The 20,938-nt window shown below is 38.9% G+C and overlaps 2 protein-coding genes across 3 annotated transcripts in view; one reads left to right on the top strand and one right to left on the bottom strand.

Moving 5' to 3' along the window:
• LOC129775609 (ETV5-related protein Ets96B-like) overlaps positions 1 to 14,635 on the top strand; it is a 47,029-nt gene extending 32,394 nt beyond the window's left edge. For both annotated transcript variants that reach the window (XM_055780564.1, XM_055780563.1), the window contains 2 exons: positions 3,543 to 3,677; positions 13,625 to 14,635. In XM_055780564.1, coding sequence (XP_055636539.1) covers positions 3,543 to 3,677; positions 13,625 to 14,484 — 995 coding nt within the window. In that variant the 3' untranslated portion in view covers positions 14,485 to 14,635. The remainder of the gene's footprint in view (positions 1 to 3,542; positions 3,678 to 13,624) is intronic.
• LOC129775612 (radial spoke head protein 9 homolog) lies at positions 14,509 to 16,538 on the bottom strand. Its single transcript, XM_055780568.1, has one exon. It carries the CDS (start codon positions 15,541 to 15,543, stop codon positions 14,701 to 14,703), a length of 843 nt encoding a protein of 280 aa, XP_055636543.1. The 5' UTR covers positions 15,544 to 16,538; the 3' UTR covers positions 14,509 to 14,700.
• Between the last annotated feature and the right edge of the window lie 4,400 nt (positions 16,539 to 20,938).

The raw sequence follows: 20,938 nt of genomic DNA, 5'->3' as shown, positions 1-20,938 counted from the left end.
GCCAGGCTCTGACGAATTTGGTGTTTTCATTCCTTTTCGCACAAATCTTATATTGTCGTGTTTTTTAAGTAATGGTAAGAGGCGCTTCAGAATACACTCTTCCTTGTGTATCTTATCGTCTTTCCGGAAGAGATGTAGGGAACTCTAACTTCCAGATCAGACATTTCCTTACAAATTTCGTCGTTTTCTTCTTTCGAATGTGCACGATGGTATGAGCAGACTTTTTGTGCGCGCGATTTATTTTCGAGGGACGAGTATCAATCTTCCTCACAACCCTTCCATGTGCAAGCAATGAGATCGAGCTTTAGCACACGGGCCTGGGATTGGTTCTTTCTCTTTTCTTTCGTAAAATATTGAGATGTGTTCAGACTTCCTGTGCGCGCGCGTCTAAATTTCGAGAGACCAGTATTGATTTTCTCCTCGTCACAACCAGCGTTGCCAATGTTCCAGTTTAAACTGGATTCTTCCAGTTTTTTTTCCTCGATCCAGTCAAACAGTTAAATCCTGAAATCTTCCAGTTTTTTTCAAATATTGTCCAGTTTTATCCAGTTTTTTTATGGTTGCTTCATTTTACCAAGTTTTTGTAAAATAAATTCACGATGCATAAAAATTATCCCTCCCTCACCCTTTTCTATTTCTTAACCGATTCTGTTTTTTGATATTTTTAGTTCGATCAATCCAATATGTATTTACCTTGGATCGATCTTTCATGTCTTACACACTCTCAGTGTTATTTTTCTCCTGCTTATACTACGGTTAGCGCGCAGTGCGTGTGGTGTCTACCCAAGCAACAACGTGCTACAATGTCTTTGAGTTTATATAAATATTATATGTTCTAGGTCCTCCAAAACATTCATAAGTTCAGACCAATTGACCGACTATTTCAACCACGACTGGTGCAATGTTCATAACTTACCCAAAGTAGTTCATAGAGCCCACGTGATATGCTGGCTTTCAGTTTACAGTTTACGTGCTACAATGTCTTTGAGTTTATATAAATATTATATGTTCTAGGTCCTCCAAAACATTCATAAGTTCAGACCAATTGACCGACTATTTCAACCACGACTGGTGCAATGTTCATAACTTACCCAAAATAGTTCATAGAGCCCACGTGATATGCTGGCTTTCAGTTTACAGTTTACAGCTGTTATAGGTCCTCGAAATCATTCCAATGTTCAGAAAATCAATCAGGGTGTTCCATTTGTGTTTGTGTTCCATTTACTTTAATTGATATGAATATGAAAACCGAGTAATCATCCTTCCATTTACATCCGTTTACAAAGGTACCATTCGACGAAATGAAAATCCGACAATCTTCGAACAACATGCGGGAAAGATTATTAAATACTAACATGCGGGGAAAGTAAACTGAATAGGAAAACCTGTACAATTAATTGGACCGGCTATATATTATATTATTTATCGCATATTTTTGAATCGAAATACGATGGCAACGATGGAAAGTTAACTGTGGGAAACCTGAGAAGGTAACCCAGAGAACTCCTCTAAAATCAGTCGTCTCGGCTATATCTTCTGTTTTTCATAGCGTAAACACTTTATAGAACTCCATTCGCGACGGCGGAGAGTTATCTTTCTTCCGGTAAATGTCATAGATAACAACTTACAATCGTTCTCCTTAGGGGCTTGGATCCTCTACTCTGGTTCTCAATAGTTTCAAGTTTTTTCGGATATGCTTCTATAGGAATCCGTCATTCGCCGGCGGAGTTTTGTTTTTATTTCATATTCTTCGTGAGTGCGAAAAAGATAGCAGTGAAGATGGTAAAAAAAAGTCATAGGAGGGTTGTGTCCGAGACACGACCGCATAGTTGACGTAGGATTCCGTTAGGCTATCTGTTGATTTTGGATATGTTCGAAGAATTACATTGTTAAACTCTTTGAAAATGATTTCGTGGCCCTGAAAAGGGCCGTTTTGTTTGGTTGTTGAGTATTGTTTCTTCATTCCACCGGTGTTTACCGAGTGATGATGACAGAAGGGTGGTAAACATTCGTTAAATAGTGCGTATCTGATAGAAGATGCCGGAGTGGAATGAGATATGATTAAAACCGTCCTCTGTGACCCCAGACGAGATGCCTCCTGTGTTATGTATGGATGAAATATAGAAAAAAAAACTCATAAGTGCAATATAAGATAATTTTCAATACCGAACACAATTATCAATTTTTCTCATCAGTAAAAACACGTTACTTTATTATAGAGAAAGCATATTTGAAATGGAAAAGGTAATTTTCTTTTATAATTTTTATTTTCTAAGTGTTTATTCAACCTTTTATTCACCCCAATGCGAAATTTTAATTGGACTAACGACACCTAATACTATATGTGGAGCATATAAGAAATCACTTTTTCGAATATTTTTGCACTTTTTCAATTTTTCTCTCTCGTATTAAATTTTTTTGGTTGAAAATGAATACAACAAAACAGACAGCTTAAACCGAACGACCCGTTCTCGAGCGGGAACACACCTTGGTTTTTATTTATAAAATTGAAATAAATTGTTTCATATATCAAGTCATTTTTAACACAACTACTACCATTTACAATTTCACACTTACACTTTTGCTAAATTTTTCACAATACACGATCGGTCATTGATATGAAATTTCACGAAGCAATCAACATTAAAGTTCTAAATTGAAATTTTATTTGCTAGAATTAATCGTAGCACTCACCTTACTTACACTTTAAAAATGCCCCCGACTTGCATATACTTGTAATTCCGATTTCCCCAGGGCACCTTGGTTTTGATGTCTCTGTTAGGGAACATATCTCAGTGGGAACAAAAGCTGCCCCTACTTTCATGTATTTGCTTCGTCATTGCTTACGATTCATTCGTCTCCGCTTGCAATGTCGATTTCCCCCAGTCAGCTTGATTTTTATGTCTCTGTTAGGGAACATATTTCGATGGGAACAAAAGCTCCCCCTACTCTCATGTATTTGCAATGCCGATTCCCCCCAGGCAGCTTGGTTTTGATGTCTCTGTTAGGGAACATATTTCGGTGGTAACAAAAACTCCCCTTACATTCCTGTACTTGCAATGCCGATTTCCCCCAGTCAGCTTGGTTTCGATGTCCCTGTTAGGGAACCGCTGCATGTGTCGTCAATTTTGACTAATCAGAAGTGAGTATTTCCGTTAAGATAGGGGTTGAGATTTTTCAATTGTTCGATAGTTAGTTTTATGATATATATTATTTTATTCAACATAAAAAATTGTTATAGAGTGCCGAAATCGATTGACGCAACAATTTCATCCATCCATCATGAAATGACTGAGCAATAAGCGTTTGAAATTGGACAATTTTCACGATGTGCTCGATTTTCGATTTGTACCCCAATATGTTCCCGAAAGACGTAATCCTACGTCAAAAATCACAGCAATCGAACTCATACACTCCATCATCTGTATAACCCTTATAGGGATAACACTGGCAACTAAAAATAGGAGAGGAAGTTCAATCTTTTCCGCAGAGTAAAATTGTTTCTTTATAATTACTTACCTTCTCCATATTCTCATTTCCAGGTAAAACCCTCCGAAACGAACGCTCAGCATTCTTCGATTTCGCGACAAACCCTTCAACGCATCCCGCGGCGGCCGCCGCCTACTGCTACCGTCTATCGACCCCACCGCAACTGGTGAAACGCGAGCCAAGCGACGGTAAGTGCAGACGAAAAAAGAAATCTTACTCCGGAACCAGCAGAAAAATTGACTTCCAAATTGGAAGAACGAAATATTCTCACACTCACTCATTCATCCATGTGGAAGGGAACAGTCAAACAGATGAATAATCTCAAATCAAAATTGCCGCATAATTTAATTTTACACCCTCTGGGAATACAAAAAAAAATAAACCCGCGAAGAGCATCCTGTGCCAACTTGGAGGGTGGCGGTCCAAATCGAACGGTTTCCGTTGACGCTTTCTTATGCGAAAAATATGTTTCTTTTCTGATTTTTTCACCTCCCTCGACGAGGAAAAGAACTCCCAAAGCATAACCTCTTGCCACTTGTTTGCTTCTCCACTTGTCACTAGTCGCATTCGAACATTCCCATGCCTTTGTGGTGAAATATTATCCATATACAATCCCCCTCTGTTTAGTACGCATCGACCCCTCGCAGGAGATCACGAAAGTGACAAATTCAATTTCGATTAATGGAAATAAAATTGCCACCGTTGTTGTGGTGATCTTTTCATAAGTACTTGTATGAGCAAATCTTTTTTCATTCCTGTCCCCACTGGGAAAGGGAATGCAAATACCAAATTGTCGAACAACACACTTCCTGCGGGGAGAAACGGAATTAAAATTCATAGCGCGATGAGTCTTACGTAGATTTACTTTTAGCGACGAAATTCGCGGTTAATATTACCGATACTGCCTGGCATTGACTAATCTGATTGGAAGCGGATTAGCGGGTATTGAAAAATAACAATCGACCACTCAATGAGGAAAATTTCCTACCGCTGAATGCTGAATTGTTCGCGTATCATGTTTTTCGTGTAGAACATATTCACTGAATTCATGTTCAAATTTACACCCCATTTATCTACCACTTCATTATTGATATCGCTTCATAAAACCACCCTGAACCAAGCCACGCCAAAAGAAGCTATCAACAGTATCTATCGGTCACCCCTCTCAATTTACGGCAAGTTCTACTATCCCAGAACCATCCCGCTGGAAAAAGAGATCGGTGTGATTTTCATTAGCACTTACGCACAACCCTTGCGGGCATTAGTGTTTTAAGGCTGGAAGCGATGTTGACGGAGCGCAAACATATTTAGCCTAATACTTATCATCATTAGATGTTAAACAACCGAAAATATTAAAACATTAACAGGTCGACCGAAAGGGGTTAAGTTGCTCCCCCACTGACGGTACCGTTGTCCGTTCTTCACTTGGAAAGAATGCAGAAGGGCAATGATACGATGGATTAGGATTCAGCGCCTACCCAGATTATGACGAGCGGGGAATAGCGAAACAATAGTCTAATTCCATCGGAGGGGAAGAACCGATGAATCGACCGTGAAATGGGAAACTAATTGCACGGGTTAAATAATTGATATTAATGAAATGATGCCGCTAATCGATGTTCGTCAGATAGCGGTGAGTTTATACAGAGCAAAAATTTTCCATCGAGAACCTGATGGAAATGCGTAAAACTCGAGATTGAAGATGAAAAATGAAGATGTAAAGTCTACATCATTCATAAATGTGGTACGTACGAATGTGTGTATATGTGCGAAACACATTCTAAGGATGAAACAAAGATAATAACATTATATTTCATGAAAAAACTAAATCAAATCATTAATCATTATTTCGAAGAAACTTTCTCACTTTACTGTTGATAACGCGCATCAGCCAGCGCACAGCTGGTTTCACCAATTCTTCATCTGATCAATGACAGGGGATAATTTGGTGAATTCAGCTATGAACTGAACTTCATTGTCGTTATACCTTAGGCTCGCCTTTGACTAGATCTGACCAAAACATAACACTCTCCTTTGTATAATTCATAGTTTTATCATCACAAAAAATTATAGGAGGTTGTGTTCAAGACACTACCGCTTTGTTGACGTTGAACTACGCTGTGTTTTAATTCAAGTCGCTTGTTCATATCTGCGGATATTATTTTATAAAGCAACGAAAATTTTGAAATAATCATTCTACCAGTTTGGTCGCTCTGAAATGTTTTTTTTTATTGTAGAATCATTTGATGATAATTGTTTGATGATTCATTCTTGTGCTCGCAGAACAATACTTTGCTCGAGATAAGCGCAGCTGTCATCCTTAGTGGAGAAAGTTTTGCTACTGGCAAGCGAATCCAAATCACATACAAAATTCCAGAAAGACATTTACTTTCTTGGTGACTAAATAAACGAAATAAACTCTATCTGTTAATCTCAACAACCTTGAGTAGCACTGCTTCATTATGATCAAGATTAGCGCAAATACAATCCTAGTTGAAAGCAGTTTTTCGACTGTCACACGAGCCCAAATAAATTAATAACTTAATATAACTTATTGAATAACTTTTTTGGTGCACAACCTTAACACCTGCTTCACCATAGCGTCAGTTCAATGCATTGATGACAGAAAACAAACAATGTTAACTGCTTAGAAAAAGGCTGAATATTTGCCTCAGCGGAGATTCATTACTAATACCCTAGCGTAAATATTTCCCTCCCGCTATCTCCTCTATTTGTTCATATTTATCATTACGACTGCATAATTTGCAACACAAAACAATCGGCAATCGTAGCATAAAAAAATAGGCGATTGTTGCATCGTTACAGAGCCAATGCACACGGGAGCAGATACAAACGGGGTTTCAGCGTAGCGAAGATGCACTATTTTTACGTACGGGTTATGAAGCACGCACGTACGCACACAAATATGCATACATCGATGGATTGAAGCAACTAAATATACACATACTTATCTCCGTTCTGCGCTCTACTCAACAGAAGCCCTTTCTGTTAATATTGCCAGTCTACATTAGCTTAGCTATCATCCTTTGTGGAGAGAGTTTTCCTACCGTCATGCGAAACCAAATCACTGACAAAATTCCAGAACATTTATTTTCTTGGTGAGCTGACGATAGCCTAGCATGATGATTCCCCACACAATTGTGTAGCTCAGAACCTTAATGCAATGGCGTCAGTTTGATGCAATGATGCAATGCTATAGACATCAGCGAGTGAGTAATTTGGTCGCGTCCACAGCTCAATCCGAAACGAAGACATGTGATGACGCAAAACAAGATAGAACAAGCGATTGTCATTGCTTTGAATACAGAACGATACTGAAGGATCGCCTTCCTTTCATGCTTGAGACTTTAAACTTCTTCAGTTCATTCGTCTCTAACCTTCAAAAAGGCCATTGGAAAACTTTACTTTATCCGTCATATTACTCCTTCATCCCCATTGCCTTGAGAAAGGCATTCGATCCCTCGCCGTCCAGCTCGCCCAGCAACGATGTTGTTCAGTCGATTTCCTTCGTTGCTCGTCGATAAGTTGCTCGTTATTGACAGCTCTTTCCGGGAAAGTACACAAATGGACAGAACAAATGGGAATGCCTCCCATTTTTCATCAATTTAAACCATATACAGACTATGGGATTTTAATGTATAACATATCAAACAAATCTTAGGGAATTTCCGATTCGTTTGGTATATAAATCGCCAAAATCCGTTCGTGGCAAAAATAGTTATTAACGTTAACTTTATTTCATATAAACGTGACCTGTTTTCTGATTTGGCACCCTCAATGAAAGACGTAGTTCTACGTCAAAAAACTTTTCTTGTCACAGGAACAGATCTGCCGAATTATGTTTTTTTCATGAATTTCTCCACGAAACGTATCAATATGAAACGTTTCCAGAAATTTTGGGGATAGAGTAATGCGAAGCAAAAGTGCGCACCTAACAGTTGTCGTCCAATAACTCTTGAAATAAAAGCAAATAAAATCCAGTTTGCATACCAAATTTAAACTATATATATTACTTTCGAAACGTAGTACAAAAATTTCTGTGTAGTTGGGCAAATACCTATTTTAATACAAAATGACAAATGCGAACTTCTGAGATAACATGTAACAAAAATAAATGATTTATCATTATCAAGAGTTTGTAGGTACCATCCAGTGGGGAGGAGAGGGGTGTTGTATGATGGTTTATGGGTAAATATGGGTGGGTGTTATGGTCGAACATGATTTTGTTATGTGTTGATTAATTCTTGGCGCCTAAAAAATATCTGAAAATGTCCATCAGAATTCTTTTTATTAACAAATCATATTTATAAATACATAGTTACCTTCACCTGATTTATTTGAAACTCATTGTTGAAAAAAATTTGTAAGGGGCTGTATCTAGGACACGACCGCATAACGTAGAACTACACAATTATATTATGCAAATATATTATGCAATCCACTTGTTTACCACTTCAAATATTATTTTGGAATGCATCGAAATTTTTGTAATATATTATGTTCTTCGTTACAAATACATTTAATGAACGTCCTTTTACGTTTGATGTGAAAAAGTGGGAAAAAATACACCCGACTTGCATGTATTTGCAGAGCGGATTCCCCCAGGCAAATTAATTTTGAAGTCCGTGTTAAGGAAACACAGCTCAGTGGGAACAAAAATACCCCCGACTTGGATGTATATTTGGATGTATATTGTGCAAATCACAGGTAGATCGATTTTGAAGTCTGTGTTGAGGAAACCGTAAATCGGGTCAATCAAAACTTGGCAGTTAGGACGTTTATATCACGTTTGACATTTTACAGTTATTCAATTGTTCATCTCATGAAAAATAACATTTTATTAATTGTGATAGACGCCTAGAAATATTTCCTATCAATTGATGCAAACATCTTCATCTCATCATCTGTTAAGAAATATTCGAGTTATAAGCATTCGAATTACTAGTAGGGTTAGCACACAAATCTGCAGAATATGGGAAAAAAGGAGATTTTACCAGTTTTCATGAATTTAAACCGCGAATTGTAATATATAGCATATCAAACAAATCTTGGAAATCTTTCCGATTCGATTGGTATGCAAATCATGAGAATTCGTTCACAGTGAAAATATTAGGCTGTCAAAAAAGTCCTGCGGCATTTCCGCGAGGTGTCGTTGTAAGCGCGTAGTTCTAGTTGTATTCATTGTATCGAGTCATACTATAGCTTGTTGGAAAGGTATTTTTGCGCGCTATAATATAGTCCTTGACAGTGTTTTGTTTGGTTAAGTCGTTCGTGAGTTATAGTGTCGCAAATATGGAGGAAAATAAAAGAAAATCCGACATATTTTACAGTACTACTATGACAAAGGCAAAAATACATCTCAAGCTGCCAATAAAATTTGTACAGTTCATGGACCCGATACAGTTTCCATTTCCATCGCACAACGATGGTTTCAACGTATTCGTTCTGGTGTAGAGGTCGTCGAAGATGCGCCACGCTCCGGAAGGCCTGTCGTCGAAAATTGCGACAAAATCGCTGAATTAGCCGAGAAAGACCGGCATAATAGCAGCCGTAGCATCGGCCAAGAGCTGGGGATAAGTCATCAAACCGTTATTAACCATTTGAAGAAGCTTGGATTCACAAAGAAGCTCGATGTATGGGTGCCAAACACGTTGACGCAAAAAAAAACATCGTTGACCGTATCGACGCATGTGAATCGCAACAAAATCGACCCGTTTCTGAAGCGGATGGTGATTGGCGATGAAAAGTGGGTCACTTACGACAACGTGAAGCGCAAACGGTCGTGGTCGAAGTCCGCTGAAGCGGCTCAGACGGTGGCCAAGCCCTCATTAACGGCCAGGAAGGTTCTGCTGTGTGTTTGGTGGGATTGTAAAGGAATAATCTATTATGAGCTGCTTCCCTATGGCCAAACGCTCAATTCGGACCTGTACTGCCAACAACTGGACCGCTTGAAGGTAGCACTCATAAAGAAGAGGCCATCTTTGATAAACAGAGGCCGCATTGTCTTCCATCAGGACAACGCCAGGCCACACACTTCTTTGGTGACGCGCCAGAAGCTCCGGGAGCTCGGATGGGAGGTTCTTTTGCATCCGCCGTATAGTCCGGACCTTGCACCAAGTGACTACCACCTGTTTTTGTCCATGGTGAACGAGCTAGGTAGTCAGAAGTTAGCCACAAAAGAGGCCTGTGAAAATTGGCTATCCGAGTTTTTTGCCAATAAGGAAGCGAGCTTCTATAACAGGGGTATTATGAAGTTGGCATCTCGTTGGGAACAAGTCATCGAACAAAACGGCGCATATTTGACTTAAAACAGATGATTGTAACTAATTTTATGAACAAATGAAAATTCAAAAAAAATACCGCAGGACTTTTTTGACAGCCTAATATATCGCCTCTAATTATGGATATTCATACGAATTAATGTTTGCTGGGGGGTCTCAGGGAGGCAAGTTAATCTCTACCATATCAGCAGGCCCGAAGGCAACTTTAAATTGCTGAAATTTGAATGAAAATTTTTATTTCATGTTATTTAATTACTTAGAACACGCAGTATTGAACCTTACTTAACAATTGTTATATAAATTTCATGATATTTCCACTAAACACAATCGGCAACCAGGATTTGCATCTCTTTCGTATTTCGTAACAGTAAAATGGGATTTCGGTCGTAGTTGAATCTCTCTAGGTAATGTTTAACGACGGATTCCAGTGAGAGCAGGTGAATTCAGCATTTTCAATGGTTCGAGTTTCAATATTTCCTGAACTGATTGAATACCTTCTTTTCGCTTTGAGCTGTGTATTTTCAATTCATTTGAAAAATAAACTTACGAAGAAATGAATTTTCACGACAGTATGAGTGAACTTTCGGAATTTACATTCTGTGTGCTTTAGTAAGAAAGAGATAAACGATGTTTATTTATTATAATGCTATACCAATAAAATACGTGAGATGAGAAAAAAAAGTTAAACTCAAGCCATCATTGCACCATTATTTTAAAAAATCTGTAAATTCTGTATGAAACACAAAAAAAATGTAATCTGTATCTATAGATTGTTGGTTTAAAAAAATTTTGAAAATCTGTAGAAATACAGATTATTATATAGATATAGTAACCCTGTTCGTGATGCATCTATCGGTGCTTGCTTACTGGCTGCTGTTAAACCAATTAAACCTGCTCAAGCAGATAGGGGGCCGTGAATTAATTTAAGAATAAAAATGGAATTTTGTTACGTAACGATCACGGCTACCCCCCTCTCCCCTATGTCATAACAATAGTAGTGTTATGTATGTATATCGCCTCGACTTTTGCATGTATATACTAGTTAGGCGCATGATAGACCACTCAAGATATGAGGAATATGAAACTGTATATATGCTAATTATACGATTTAATGTTTGCTGGAGGCCTAACAGACATGTTGTCAGGAACTGAACTTTCAGTATTATTGAGATGTTCGAATCTTAATTTCAATTCAATTTTACTTCCTCCCAAAAGTCGAGCTTGTATGATTCTGACTGTCAGAATTGTATTATTTGGACTTTTTTTTCATTAACACAACTTAAAATACGAATTACACAAACTATTATGCAATATTTATTTCATCCGAGTTCGTTCAGAAAACAAAAAAAAATCAAGATAAATACATAACATTTAAATGAACATACTTCGTCTGTCGTAATTTGTTTTTCTTATTTTCCAGACCTTTTCCGCAGTTAATCCGTTATTTTTTTATTTTAAGTAACTGGGTCGATTGAAGCGAATTCTTAAGGATTATCTTCGGAATTTTGAGCTGGAACGTCAGGGGCACATTCTAAATCCGCCTATAAGCAGTGAAAAGCAACGCGTTCTTAGTCGTACTGCCTTTCTCTGGTTTGGGCACAAACATTATTAAACAAAACTCGGAAGTAATTTACATATAGTGGAAGATTGCATTTTAGACGTAGGACTACGTCTTACATTTAGGGGGTCAAATCAGAAAACAGGTCACGTTTTTATGAAATAAAGTTTACGTTAATAATTTTTTTTGCTGCGAACGGATTTTAACGATTTGCATACCAATCGAATCGGAAATTTTCTAAGATTTGTTTGATATGCTATACATTACAATCCCATAGGCTGTTTATGGTTTAAATTGATGAAAATTAGAAGCATTCCCATTACCCCATACATTTGTTCTGTCCATTTGTGTGCTTTCCCGAACAGAGCTGTCAATAACGGACAACTTGTGCAGCCGCAAGAATAGAAACAACGAAGGGGATAGCGAAAAGAGAATATTTGCGAATTAAACTCCACCCTTGCATAGTAAGTAAACGTCGCTATCGTATAAGTATTGCATATCCTCTGAGGAAAATTCTCAGAACCTTTCTGTGCCCGAAACAACGAAAGTCGCTTATTCTGCACGTTTTGTGTTTTATGTTTCTCCTCGAGCTGTGAACACTAGCGAATATTTCACTTGAAGTGCATCTCGCATTGTAATTAACACAACCATCCGAACCATGGCAAAGCAGACGAAAAAAGAGAAGAGTGCAAATGATTATAGGTCGTTTCTAGCCATCAGTGCTTTGCTTTGTGTGTGTTGCTTGTTTTCGTTGCGCGAAACTTAAAACATGTTCATTTCCTGTACATGTGAATAGCACACCTTTGATACTTTTAGTTGCCATTCGTATTTGCTCTCGTGCGCATCGGCTCTGTTCTGATGCAACAAGCTCCTAGCTTTGTTGACGGTTTTGACCGAGAGTCGAGAAACAATTTTTCATAAATGCTCATTCTCGCGATGTTTCATTTTTATCCCTGCAACTGTGTGCATCTGTTAGACGCGTGTTTGATGCTTGTTGTATGGCGATGCAACAAGATGCCTCTCGTTAAATACTCAGTGCAATGCGTGCATTGAAGAAACAAAAAATGAAAAAATTATTTTTTTGCATGAAGAAACAAATTTCTACAAATGACCAATTAGTGCATTAGTGCATTGTGCAAAGGACAGAAAGAATCGTTGCTTCTTGAAATGATTCTGCAAAACCACGCAAACCATTAAACCTTTTCAGGGTCCCCGGAACTTTCTACTAAAGAGTTATTAATTAAAATTCGACGTATTCGCAAACAATATCCGAAATGATAAACCAAAAAATTAAAAAAAAAAAAAGATTGCGTAGTCCTGCGTCCTAAGCGGTCGTGTCTCGGATACAACCCCTCGATTTTTTTCAAGCAAAATAACAAAATAACGGCTTGCACTGTGGTCACCCGTATTCTAGAACTTGCCAATTCAGAACATATTCAAGGCGTTTCATCCGGCATAGAAATCTCACCTAATTACTACTAATAAAACTGACGCAAGTAATACCTACGTTGAGAAGGCCAAAGTTCCAGTGGGAACGTTAGTGCCATCCAAGAAGAAGAAGAAGACTTCCAATCCTATTATCATTTTCATTTAGGTTCAGAATGCTTCTAAACGAAAGAACGTTATATTTTATTTTTAGACACATCTCGGATTTATGATTGTGTACCATTCACAATATCTAGCAATTGTATCAACGATATTAAAAAAAACAGTACGAATTGTTACAAATAACCCTCTACTCTCCAAGCAAATAATCATATAAATTCAGCTGAAATCCTTTTCCTCGGAATGTTCACCTTTTGGCCCGAGATTAGTTACGAGGCTGTTCGTAAAAATGGATGATTAATTTTTCATTGGCATTGTTTCGCTGCTTTTACCTTTCCGAGATTCCCATCGGGATTTGGTGCTCTTTTCGAATCCCAACCCTCCATACACACCGTACACACCGTACCGCTACACTAATTCAACAAGCTCCGATATGAGACTTTTGGCTGTTTGCCACCCCCGCACCCTAAATGATGATGCTACTGATGACGATGTGCTAAATGTTTAACGCTCTCATGTTTTGCTTTAGGGACGCAAAATCCGATTATAGGGTCGTCGAAACCATTAGACTGTGATTTTCTGCGTACTTGTTATTGTTTTCGGAGTGTGGTGGTAACTTTTTGCCCGTTACGGCACACGCCTCGAAATTAGCGATATTAATTATTCAATAATACGAGCATACCTTGGGATGTTTGTAATTCATACATGTTTTATTATCTGTATCTTTCAGTAGCGGCATGGCACACCTACTCGGAACGAATGTTCACCGATCCGCTGTACACCTCGCTGAAGCTCCAAAGTCAACAATCGTCCTCTCCCCAGCTAGCACAGCATTCGATCTTCCCGGACTCCACCTCGCATCTCGCTTCCGCGCTGGAGCATACTCACAGCGTCACCGCCCATCAGTCGGACGCTGCCGAGACGTTCCTTCACCAGGGCTACGCATACCGACAACCGTCGGATATTGTCACTTCGTCAGAACCTGACTATTGCAGCACGGCAGGTGGATCCGCCGCGTTAACAAGCATTACAACTACAAATTCTTCCCCGTTGAATTCCCTACCGGGCCCAAATGGTCCACTGCATCAGCGAAGGGGCTCTCTCCAGCTGTGGCAATTTCTTGTGGCCCTGCTGGACGAACCGGCATCAAGTGCAGGCTGCATCGCTTGGACCGGCCGGGGAATGGAGTTCAAGCTTGTGGAACCTGAAGAAGTCGCTCGCCGCTGGGGCATCCAAAAGAATCGTCCCGCAATGAACTACGACAAATTGTCACGAAGTTTACGCTACTACTACGAGAAAGGCATAATGCAGAAGGTTGCCGGCGAACGGTACGTGTACAAGTTTGTTTGTGATCCGGAAGCACTGTTCAACATGGCATACGGAACGCCTACAGCGAGTGGATCCAGCTGTGGTTCCACCTTGGATGGAACACATCACTCCCATCACCATTCACATCAACAGCAACAGGGAAATTCCTCCTCGCCAAACTGTCTCGGACCACCGGGCGGGCTGGGTGAAAACGGAGAAGAAACCGAGCGCAGCTCGGCCTATTTCTCCACGAGCTCATCCACGTACAGTCACGCCAACTGAAAGTTTGTATTAAATCCAAACAGTAGCAGAGATGTTTAGCTTAAATTTATTGGAAAAGACCATGTGTTATTGCTCTCAAAAACCGATGGCCGACGGAAAATTAGGAATTTTCTCTCGGAAAATAATGAAATAAAAGCAATAAACTATGGATTATATGTATAGCAAACGATGTTCAATATTGAATGTGTAATTTTATTTATGGTTATTATAGAAATTTCAAATCATAAACAATAGGTCCCAGTTCTTTCTGCCATCGCCGAAGTATAGAAATCCGTAAATCGCCGTTTTCGCTCTATGAAAGTTGATCATTCCCGGCCAATGAAGAGGCTTCAATACCAATACATCTCTGTCTATGTTCTGGGTTATCGCGAAACTAGCCTCCTTCGGAATTAGATCATCAATAGTATCGAATACATCTAGAAAATAACTACAATCATCTCTTTTCAAGAGATTCTCTTGAACCCCATAAAACGGTTTTCTGAAATGATGATAATTTTGCAATTTAACGCTATCTTTTACGCTCAGGCCGCCGAAGAACGGATTTATGACAGATTCCCCCTCGGTATTATGGTACAGCACTCCTCGCGGAACAATGGCGGCTTCCTCCAATACTTTCGTAACAACGAACCACAAACGATCCTGCTCATTCACAGCGAATCGCTTTCTTTCGCCCTCTACCGGAACAAGATCCTCATCCAATGTGAACTCCGGTCCCAAATCCACCACTTCGCGGAAAGCTGGATCACCGCGGAAGGGAGTCTGTATTTTGTCCCAATCCGTATGCCACTCTTTCGGTTCCTGCAGCAGGAACCAGTCGCTCAAATCTTGACTGTAGAAAAGTTTCCTACATCTAAAAACGTCCCGGCTAGAACAACCAAACGCCAGATAGTAATCCGCATCCGCACCTTCTAGCTTGCCCAAGAAGTACACGATGACAAGCTGCTGGTCGTGCTGCAGTACTCGGAGGGTGATCTCTAGTTTCATCTTCTCCTCGGCGGAGAACGTCCGGAAGGCGTACGTTGTGTAAGGGAGATGATCGCGGAGGTGGTCCAAATTCATTACGACTGATTGATTTTTTCAGAAGATGATCGAGTAGAACTTCTAGAAAAACGGTACGATCTGAGCCGGGTGATGGATTTGTTTTTGCTAGGCTACTGTGTTTTTCTTTTTTCTTTTTTTCATTTTCTTCGGGTTACAGCTATCATCAATAATAGATTGATAAACTTATATTTTGAATTAATTTAAATCGTTTAGATTCACTACAAATTTCCTTACTTTTCATGGTAAGTACTATGATTATTTTCTATCGTATCGTTAGTCAAATTTTCATCAGATAGCTGAGACTGTGCAAGATGAGACTTTGCAACATGGGCTCATGTATGCCCAATTCAGCGTTTGCCGAAGGAACAAAAAACTCTTCTCTGCCCTTAGAAAAATCCTCGGTCGAAAACTACTAAATACATTTGGTAATGCAAAATTAGTAGAATGTACAAATTTTTTGTACATATTGTCAACAAAACCGCATCCCTACCAGAGATTAGTATATTTTACTCGATTACATTAGTAAGCTTGGATATTGTCATATCTGAAAATTGGTGAGAAAAGCGCGTATTAACCATTTTCATTGTTCCCATAAGGCAATACGGAGGTATAATAAGGATATAATTCTGATACGTGCATTTTCGGCGAGAAAATGTAGCCGATATTGGGCTTCCGAATCATGGTTCTGCTTGACATATGTGTTTATTAGTACGGTCGAAAATGACTATAGATTGGTAGTATTTACCAAAAAATTCGTTATATTTACTAATTATTTCTCTCAGTGTGGAGGGCCAGATGTATCATTAAAAATCATTTAAATCGGCATAAAAAGTAATGTTCCCGTTCAAAAGTAGTGTGCGTATACTCCAGACTCTGACGAAAAAAATGACGTTGAATATTGCACGTCTGTGCTACGTTGAATATGCACAGACGTGCACATTTTTTAATAATTTTGTAAGAGTGACAAGTTTTTTCTTTGTAATCACCGTACATCGAAATGTTGTCATTTAAAACTATTAGTATTTTCAGCAAAGTTATGTATTTTAATGTAACCTAAAACATTGTGGAACATATTGAGTTGATATAATGCAATTTAGGTAGAACTCATGTTAAAAAACTTATTTGCAGGTACGCTTTCAAAAAATATATTTATTTTATATTATATTTTCAATCAAATAGGTACCAAAGTAGAAAGCTTAAAAGCATATTGAACTAATGTATAAAAAATATCAACCAAATAATACCTGTGCATAAAGTTTAGATCTGTTTTCTGCATCATATACCATAAGCGTCCGAAATATGATTCAGAACGGTACCTTATATTGATTCTGTTCCAAGTATAATTCTAATATTTGTTCTATTAAGATTGAGACGCAGTTGAATGTTGGTTTTCCATTTTCATAATCTTTATTTTTAGATTTTCCAAAACAATACTCGGAACTTGACATTCCAGTATAGTTCTATTGGTGAAACCGAGTACCAACTCGTGAAACATCTCAGTGCGAAACTAACAGCTTTCGGGGCGAACCTAGTGCGATACTAGGTTGAAATTGAGTGAATAAAAAAACGTTTTGACAGCAGTTAGGGTGACGCTGGGGTTGAAACTGAACAAAAAACGAAGACACGCTATAAGACAAGACGTGACAACTGACTTCTTACTCTTGCTCTTCGACCAGCTCTCTGCTACCGCCTATCTCTACCTATGTATTCAGATGGTGCCAACATCTCAGGGTTCAAAACTTTCAAAATGCCTGCACTTGAGCTGACAGAGCTGTCAGTAGGATACAAAACGGGTTCAAAACCGCATACATCTCAGCTGTTTTGTTCTCGAGTTCTCGTCTAGGACGGGGCTGTCTTCGACCCAGTGCGAGCAACAGGGATGCCGAACCACTCGAGAAGTCAAGTTTCCAAATGAGATAAAGTTTCTGAAGACTATTTATTCACGTCCCTGACATATGTTTTCGTATCATATATTCTATGAATTGGATACATTTGGATGATGTAAAGCAAAATTGTTGCGTTCTTCACAACAACTTGTATTTTTCTGTTATGCTTTATCATGAAAACTAGAGTGAGAGTACATACCATAAGTACATTTCGTCGATGTGTATTTTCAAATATTATTGGTAACCCTTTAAAATTGACCAATCAGCACCTGGTCCGAAATCGCCCCCCTTTTCTGTGGTCTTCTCTTAGCATTCAACACTTTCATCATACCGCGTCCACGACCTTTTGCCACAACCCTAGCACCGTTAGCTACGTACACTACTTCTCGAACAGTTACGTCAAGGGTATCAAAGAAGTAACGAGGATTCACTATGTGGCACGTAGCTCCCGAGTCTAAAATCCACAGTTTTTCTGATGGCTCAGGACCAGTGATGGTAAAAAATCGCATTCAACCATCAATGAATAAGCATATCCCTCTAGTCGGAGGTTTTTTAATCACCCCCAGCAGGCGATGCTATTTCATTCTTCATATGTACACAGAGAGAATAGTGAGCGGTGAGCTAACAAGATCTCAAAAAAGCAATATGAAAGAGGAATTCCCACTGCATGCACTCTCGAGCAGAGTTGCAAAATCTCACACTCACTTTACTGACAGCGCAAGATATTGAGACAACATCAAAATCAACCATCAATTCCCCTGCAGTTCATGACAAATGAACCAAACTTAATTCCATGCAACCGACACTCCGTCACGTGGAACATTTGGTTTTTGCATTATTCCCCACACTCATTCGTTCCACTGTCTCACTGAGAATTTACGCCCGAAATTTTCATACGCATCTTCGATCAGCTGACAGTGGAAGGGAACAAAATTCCATACAAGGAAATATCAGGGGTTAGACATCAATTGAATATAGTCTACCCGAAATCAAAATCAATATGGCGTCATTTGTTTATCAACATATCATTTACGAGGATTGAAATCGAAAAATGCGCTGCTTTATTCTAACTGCATGAGCGATATTCATATTTCGGTTTCACATGGAGGTGTTCACATTTAACATGGAGTTAAAAGTTAGCCACTATTCGACTATATAACCGCACCGAGTTGTACACAACAGTAATTGATTGAACCGAAATGTCAGTAAACCGCAGCAATATTGGGTACACTGGCAATATGAGGGATTTGACGTTTTAGTCGTACCCCTGGGAAATATCATCTCGCGGTGTCAGTGAGACGTTTAAACGCGTGTTCGTGTGTGTTTTCCTCAGCCGGGTGACTTCTTTAGAGAACCCCCATTGAACTGACAGGAGCCAAAATATCGGGTATCCCACTGACATTTTCCCTTTGTTTTCATATGAATTGGGTATCCCACTGACAGTTCTGCTTGAGATTTTGCTAACGATCCTAGCATCAATCATAGCACCCGGCTGGTTTTCCTAGTATGTTTCTAGCCCCGGTCCCATTTTTGTGCCGCTTATTGCACACACATCGATGGGCAACGGCACATTTGAGTGCTAAGTTTATGGGTGTATGACGAACGAAAATTTCACCAGGACGCAATGAAAGGTGATATTTTCGACTTGAGCATTCACTGACATCGAGAATGAACTGATATTTCTGTTGATGGAACGAAAACTATATCAAAACAAACGAGATGGTGAGCCAGCGGTCATAGGCACAGCGGCACCGCGATAGAAAGAAGGGAAGAATGTCGGTGGAGATATTTTGCACAGATAAAAATTGCTTTTCGATTTCAACATGTTCTTTCGAAATTTTGCATCCTTGCTCTCGAGGCATTACTTCTACTACTCAAAGTTTATCCTGAGTGCAAGCCACAGACGATTAATCCCATTCCATAGAGCGGATGATGAGTTCTTGATCGGAAAGTGTACAAGAGACGATCAACTGAAATCTTACGACACTCGTCGAGGGGTTTTTAATTCTCTATTAAGGCTGATTTAGACGATGCCAGTCAGCGCTCTAGTTGAAGTATCCAGTGAATAGAGAACAGACACTCTGTTCAGGTTAGAGGCCAATTACTTGTTCGATACTGGTACAAGTAACTTGAACAGATTGTCTGTTCTCTGTTCACTGGATACTTCAACTAGAGCGCTGACTGGCATCGTCTAAATCAGCCTTTACACTGACCGCAGTAAGTGGCTGACTCAGTCTCGTGTCGATTTTATTTTGCTGTTGTTTTCCAGCAAACGGGTAATCGATGCAATTGTTTAATTCTATTATCAGCAGATTTGGGCGAATCTCATCCGGCCCAAAATCGTTTTTTAGATTCCAATAATTCTGAACATTCACATTTCTCTCCAAATAGTTTTTCTAATAATAATTCAATTAGTGATTTCACGAAACACTTTTCGAATTCAGTGGAATTTAAGACCCTTTTTTATTTTGTAGATAAAACGGATCACATATTTGATTAATTCAATTCTGTGTGGTTACGTTTTTCCGTTGCAAATAAATGTAATGAATTAGTATGGACGTATGTTATTCATATATCGTAGACTTCCGACATATGTGGCAGTAGATTTATTGAACGACCAATGTTTTTTTTTCATATCCCTTCAAACTTGTTGCATCTCTTGAGTGTATTTGATGTTAATGTTGTTTTTGCTATTGTTCTGATGTTTCATAATACGGCACTCTATTGATTATTCGCCGAAAATGAATAAAAAATATCCTTGAAGTTAGCCTTCGGTTTTAGTAGCAGTGCAATATGGTGAGCCAGTCTCAGGATAAGAAAACATTTTAAAATAAATTTGAATGAATCAGAATCATGAATCAGTAGTAAAACAAAACGTCAAAAAATTTCTCAGCTTTGTGATAGCAGATAATCATTACCCATTTGAGTTGTATGATTGTTCCCCCACAAACTGTAGATAGTCAATCTGCATACAAATTATGTAGAGTTCCACAATTCAAAAATTTTATGAGTAAATATGTACGTGCTTACACAAAAAACACATGTTGACATATTTGCGCTAATTTATGTTTTTGATTAATTCAAGGTAATTGAGGTCTTTTCTAGCCACCAGTTTACTCGAGCCCGAAAGGAGTGTTCTGTATTTGGGCTGGCGGAAAATTGTATCTCGCAAGACCACGTGTTCGATGTCGTAATAGCCTTGGCCAATAACGCATTTACAATAGCTCATAAAATTAGTGATTTGAGGGGGATTGTTTGTAGTCTCTTGTAGATGAATTTAAACACCATCTGAGAAATCCTCTGTGGAACATTAAACATTAATGTCGTCCTATCTGCTGTAGCGCATTTTTTCCGTAACGTAAACGTAAACGCGCTCGGAGAGGAAAATTGAACGCCCGGACGAGAGAGCGAGAATCGTAAAGCGTACGGCATAGAGATACTCATTCCCATGGAGCAAATTTATGTTACGAGTTGTAAACAAAATGAGGAAGGAGAGTAACTCAATTATTCGAACTAGTTTCAGTCTA

Source organism: Toxorhynchites rutilus, chromosome 3 (genome assembly GCF_029784135.1).
Source record: "Toxorhynchites rutilus septentrionalis strain SRP chromosome 3, ASM2978413v1, whole genome shotgun sequence".
Lineage (NCBI taxonomy): Eukaryota > Metazoa > Arthropoda > Insecta > Diptera > Culicidae > Toxorhynchites > Toxorhynchites rutilus.
This window is presented reverse-complemented; position numbering and strand designations above follow the sequence as displayed.